The following is a 6,000-nucleotide window of genomic DNA, read 5'->3' on the forward strand; positions in this document are numbered from 1 at the left end:
TTAGTGGGAGGCAAAGCAGCAGGCAAGAAGAATCAACAGACAAATGCATATGAGGGCTGTGTCCTGCGATGGAGAAGAGAAACTAGCCAGGTGCTGAGGACCACAGAGCACGGGTTGGGAGAAGGAGGCAGGGAAGACGTGCTAGTTCTAGAGATGACCTTAGAAGTGAGTCCCACTGCAGAATCAGTCTTTGGAGCATGAAGGCAATGACCCAGTGGTTGACAGGGCCAGACGCATCCTGGGAACTGCAAGTGGTTACATTAGTAAGAATGGAATGAAAGCGGGTGGGGTGAATGGGCAGAGAAGGCTGGGCAGGAGGGGAAAGCTGGGGAGTGTGGGCCGTATCCTTAGGATGCCACTGGTGGTCCAGGCCTGGGAGTGATGGAGCCTCCCTGTCTTTCAGAAAAGCAGCGTTTGGCAGGAGTGTGGGAGGGTGGATTGTGGGAGTATCAGTATCAGGGGCTCGAGAGAAGGAGATGGCTGTGACCATGATAAGATGTCCATGGCTTTGGAACTTGGACTTGGGGATAGGGCGGCCCTTCTGCCACACCCTGGAACTGGGATTCCTACAGTGGGACAAGCACCACCCTCACCCTCTGCAGTTGAAGCATCATTCCAAACTCCATGCCACCCCTGATCATCACCCCATTCTACAGGGATTCGATTTATGCCCGCCTAATGTACTGGGTGCATCACGGCCCGAGTGGGGGGATCTGCCCTTGACACATAACAGATCAATCACTGTGACACAGAAAGTTCTGCTCCCCCCACCCCCCTGTCAAAAAAAGCAAACAACCGAACACCCAGACTGGCTTTCAAAGTGCTGGCAGCAGGCTGTAAACTAATGGATTGTTGGGGTGGAAGAAGACAAAGTGCTTCCTGCGATAGCTGTCTGCAGGGCTTTTTGTAGTTAAATTTTTGCGTGTGCGAAGAACTGTAAAATGTGTCTCCCACACCTCCCCAGCCACCCTCCCGATGTCTCTGCTCGAATCAGTGCTTGTTAAAGCCATCCGACTCAGAAGCAGACAAGATGAGATTGCTACATGATGTGAGCAGATGTGCGTCAACATTGCCTTATAAAAAGGTACTGTTAGGTTGGGCCGGAATGTTCCATCACGAAAAACAGCACGCTGCTTGGGTTCCTAGGGGACTGCCGCAGGGAAGAAGGCTCATACTCCCCTCGCAAGGTCAAGATCAAGCCCCTGCAGAACCTTGTTCAGGTTGAGAGGACAGAACAAGCCCCAGCAGACAGAAGTTGGAGGGTGATAAATAGGTTGCCTTAGAACAGTGGTTCTCAACCTGTGGGTGGTGACCCCTTTGAGGCTCGAATGACCCTTTCACAGGGGTCACCTAAGACCATCAGAAAATGCATAAATATTTCACAATATGTAATTATATATTGTTTTGTGATGAATCACTATGCTTTCGTTATGTTTAATTATTTCAATTTGTAACAATGAATATATATTCTACATATCAGATAGTTACAATACGATTCATAACAGTAGCAAAGTGACAGTGATGAAGTAGCAAGGAAAATAATTTTATGGTTGGGGGTCACCACGACATGAGGAACTGTGTTAAAGGGTCGCGGCATTAGGAAGGTTGAGAACCATGGCCTCAGAAGCATTTTCCAACAATTGAACAACAACAACAACAACAACAACAAACTTCTCAACAAAAGTGTGCTGAGCTGTGAAGTAGTGAACAACTCATCCCAAGGAGCCTTCATGTTGACACTGGATGATGGCTGTCCAGGAAACACTTACCCAGAGGGCTCCTTTGATGGCTGGTAGGAAAAGCTGGAACACATTTAAGGACTGCAAGAGGGACCGTGGTTGCAGGACTCATGGCAGCAGTAGAGGTTCAGTGGTAGAACCCTCACTTTCCGTGCTGGGGTCCCCGGTTCAATTCCCAGCCAGTGTCGCTCACGCACAGTCACAACCCGTGTGTCAGTAGAGCCTTGAGGGTTACTGTGATGCTGAAGAGCTTTCAGCAGAGCTTCCAAACCAGCACGGATTAGGAAGAAAGGCCTGGTGAACCGACTGCTCACCACCAGCCAATGGAGACCCTATGGATCAGCCTTGTTATGAAGATGGAGCCAAGGGCAAAGAAGTAAGCCCCGCCCCTCCCGAAACGGAAGCCAAAGCAAAGGCATTAAAGGCCACGAAGGCCGTGCCACAAAAACCAAAAGAAACCTGTGCGTCACCCACCTTCCGGAGGCCCAAGCCCCTGAGGCTAAGGAGGCAGCCCAAGTGCCCTCGGAAGAGCGCCCCCAGGAGAAGCAAGCTGGACCATTATGCCATCATCACATTCCCCTTGACCACAGAGTCTGCCGTGAAGAAGATCAAAGATAACAACACACTGGTGTTCACTGTGGCTGTCAAGGGCAACAGGCACCAGATCCAACAGGCTGTGAAGAAGCTCTATGACATGGACGTAGCCAAGGTCAACACCTTGATCGGTCCTCGTGTGACAAGAAGGTATACGTTTAACTGGCTCCTGATTATGATGCTTTAGACATTGCCAACAAAATTGGAATCATCTAAACTGAGTCCAGCTGACTAATGCTGGACAGGGCAGGGGACACACTTTTCAATACATTAAAAAAGAAACCAACAACACCCTATGGATCACATGGTCTGGTATGCAACCGACTAAGGGGATAGCACAAGTCCAGGCTGAGCCTTCTTCTGTTAATGTATGGGATGGCCAGGAGTCAAGAGGCCGACGGACGTCATTGCCCCATTGTCCCACATGATAACAATGGCCAATGCTGCCCCTCTCCTCACCAGGGAAAACCCTACCACATCAACAACACCAAAGGTCTGTCTGGCTTCAAGCTCTCCTGGGCCATGTCCGGCTGACCTGACCTCAAGCCCTATCACGTGCCAAACGGCCCCACTGGGCCACTCAAGTGGGAGCTGGCAGTTCCTGTTTTGTTTGTGAAGCGTCCACGCTGGCCCCCGGATGGCAGGAGGAGGACTTCTCTGATGGATTTCTTTCCACTGCCCAGTTTGAGAGAACAGATGCTGTGGGTCAGGCCAGCAACCATGAATTTCCAGGAAATATCACTTAGTGACCGCGGAAGAGAGCCATCAAACTCGTGGGAGGCAGTGCTGGGGGGGGAAACAAATGGCAACAGAGAGCAAGCGGACGGACTTGCTGACACGTGCCAGGAGGTGCCCCGTGGGTCACTCATTCTCTTGGCATATAGGAGGACCCTAAAGCCAGTGTTCAACAAGCTCCCGCATGTGGAGGGAGGCAGTGTGGGCCCTGACACCCCAGGATCCGTCGTCTCCCCCCACCCAGATTCATGTGCCTCTAGGTGGCAGGCACCATTCTCAATACTTGGGGATCGAACCGAGAAACAAAACCCATACACAGCCCTGTCCTGGTGGATGTAGGGAGCTCTTAGGAGAGAAGCAGACACACTGACCTCGCTGGATTTGAACAATCACCCTGAGAAGTAGGGTTATTATCTTCACTGTGCACACTCTGCACGCAGGAGGAACATACAGGTCCTTTCGTGTCTTTCTGACTCGCAGCCTCAGTGCTCTGGGCCGTGGCCAGGCCTGACCCTCACGTGCCCCGCTTTTAACTTCTTAAGCCAGCTCTTCCATCCTCCCCCCTGCCTCCTGCCCTGAAAGCCAAAGGTCTGATATCTCACAGGCGTCTGAGACAATTCATCACGACCCCCCTCATTTGCAGTGTTCGGCACACCGACAGATGTTCGGGGTGGCATTGCCATGCCTGTTCCTCATTCACTCTGGCCAGTCTCCTTCCACCTGTAGCCTCCCAAGACCACAGCCCTAGGTCAAGTTGATTGTGGGTTTTTCCTGGTCTTCTTGCCACCCAGCTCCCCCCAAACACAATGCCCAGCCATGTTTTCCTGGGGCCAGGCGCCCCCACTCCCAGCAATCACCTTGGCCTTCCCCCAGCGGAGTGGATGTGCTCACCCTCTCTCGGGCCCTCACACATCTCTCCACCAGCTCTGTGCCAGGCCCAAGGAAACAGGGCCCCACAGGGCAGGGGACAGAGCAAGGCCGATGGATGCAGAGGGTGGGAGAGGTCTGGACGCCTAGGGCAGGAACTCACCAAAGTTCTCGCCACCCCAGATGTCCATTTCTGTGTCATATTTCCCCAGGTGGTTGAACCAAGACTTCTGGATCACGAACAGCCCTCCGCTTATGATCGGTGTCCTGGACATGGGGAGGGAAAGAAGGAGACTCTTTTAAAGGGTGTGGAGGGGGGGGGTATGCTCACATTCGTCTGGATTGTAGTCCAGATGCAAGGCCATTTCCCTCCTGTTTCTGCTCGTCTTCAGAAAGGCTAAGACATCTTCCAGTTACCCAGACCCAGAACACGCTACCAGGTGTTCCTTGGAGGCAAACTCCCCTGATGTCACAAACTCCCCTGATGACAGGAGGATGTGGCAAACTCCCTTGCTGTCACAGACAGGAGGGTTCACTCAGCAGCATGCCTGTTGTGGGAAGCTGGGACTCACGCAGGACCCCAGCTGTTCTAAGGGGTTGCGTGTCACCTCGGGTCCCTCCCACAGGCCTGGCCAGTGTGGTTCTCAAGGGAACTCTATTGTGGGAGCCAGCACTGACCAGAGTATAGAGAATAAGGGCTGAAGCAGCACCTGATCATATCACATCCATGAGGCAGCACCTGATCACAGCACACCCCTTAAACTGGACTCTTTCCCCCTTTTAACTCCTTCCCCTCATTTCCATTTCCTTGGGGCCTCACAGGCAACCTCCCCTGGGTTTTGATTGCTGAGAGAGATGTCAGAGAGGCTGCTTGGAAAGGAATGGGCTTGAAGAGGAAGCAGGCAAGGGCGGCAGAGCCCAAGAAAAGCCACGTGGCAAGCTCAAGGTGGTACAGGAGGTCCGAGTGTCTGTAGGAATCAAGGGCTAGGGCTGGCGGAGAACCCTTAGGGACCTATATCCTTATTCAGTGGGTCCAGAGGGCCAGGGGGCAAAGTGACTTTTCTCCTGGACCAAACAGTCAGCTGAGGAGAGCAGATGAAGTCTTTCAGATGCCAGGACACCTTGCTGATCCTTAGTCCTGACCTCAATTTGGTGAGCAACCGTGTGGGATGAATAGAGGCTGCCCCGTAAAAGGAGAAACCACCCAAGTGCTACAGCTTGGGCAGAGAAGGGACAAAACCCAAAGCCAGCTGCTCCAGCAGCCTTGTCCTTGACTTGGTGCCCTCCTTTGAGGTGCTGAGACAGGTGGACACTCGTCCTAGGCCCTCACCCTACATGCCATGGCTGGCCCTGGCTAGGGCTGAGGAGGCACCTCAGCAGGCCAAGAGGTTTCTCTCATCCCTTTAGACACAAAGGGTACCATCTGGTTCCAAACTCCCTCTTGGCATCACTTCCAATCAGGAGGAGAGAATGGCTCATTCTGAGTCCCCACCCATCTGTCTGGGGTGTCACCATCCAATTCTTCATAACCTCTTGGGCCAACTTGATGAAAGTTGTCAAATATTGCACAGCAGGAGTCAGAGATACATAGACACTCTAGAGCACCGGTTCTCAACCTGTGGGTCGCAACCCCTTTGGGGGTCGAATGACCCTTTCACAGGGGTCGCCCGATTCATCACAGTAGCAAAATTATGGTTATGAAGTAGCAACGAAAATAATTTTATGGTTGGGGTTATCACAACATGGGGAACGGTATGAAAGGGTTGCGGCACTAGGAAGGTTGGGAACCACGGCCCTAGAGCATCGCTGGTGCCCCGTCCATGGCTGGGCTGAGAAGGCCCAGGCTAGAGCCTTTTCTGTGATGCTCCGGGGCCTCTTATGATTCTCTTCACACCTCATGGATCCCCAAAGAGGCCTGAGACATGTCTGCCATCCACTCTACTTAGGTAAAAATATTAAGGCCATTGAGACAGTTTATTGTGCCAGCCTGGCTGGTAAACGCAGGTGGGATTGACTGAGGGGCGGAGAGATGGATGGCTTGGTGAGCCTTGCCTTTCTTGTCTCT

General features: G+C 52.5%; 1 protein-coding gene across 1 annotated transcript in view; it reads right to left on the bottom strand.

Annotated features, from left to right (window-relative positions):
* Positions 1–6,000, bottom strand: part of GALNT14 (polypeptide N-acetylgalactosaminyltransferase 14) — a 56,254-nt gene that overhangs the window by 24,782 nt on the left and 25,472 nt on the right. The window contains exon 8 of the mRNA XM_013006841.1: positions 4,099–4,202. Within this exon, the coding sequence (XP_012862295.1) occupies positions 4,099–4,202 (104 nt within the window). The remainder of the gene's footprint in view (positions 1–4,098; positions 4,203–6,000) is intronic.

This window comes from Echinops telfairi, unplaced genomic scaffold (assembly GCF_000313985.2).
Source record: "Echinops telfairi isolate 266 unplaced genomic scaffold, ASM31398v2 ScPeMD7_10;HRSCAF=50, whole genome shotgun sequence".
Classification (NCBI taxonomy): Eukaryota; Metazoa; Chordata; class Mammalia; order Afrosoricida; family Tenrecidae; genus Echinops; species Echinops telfairi.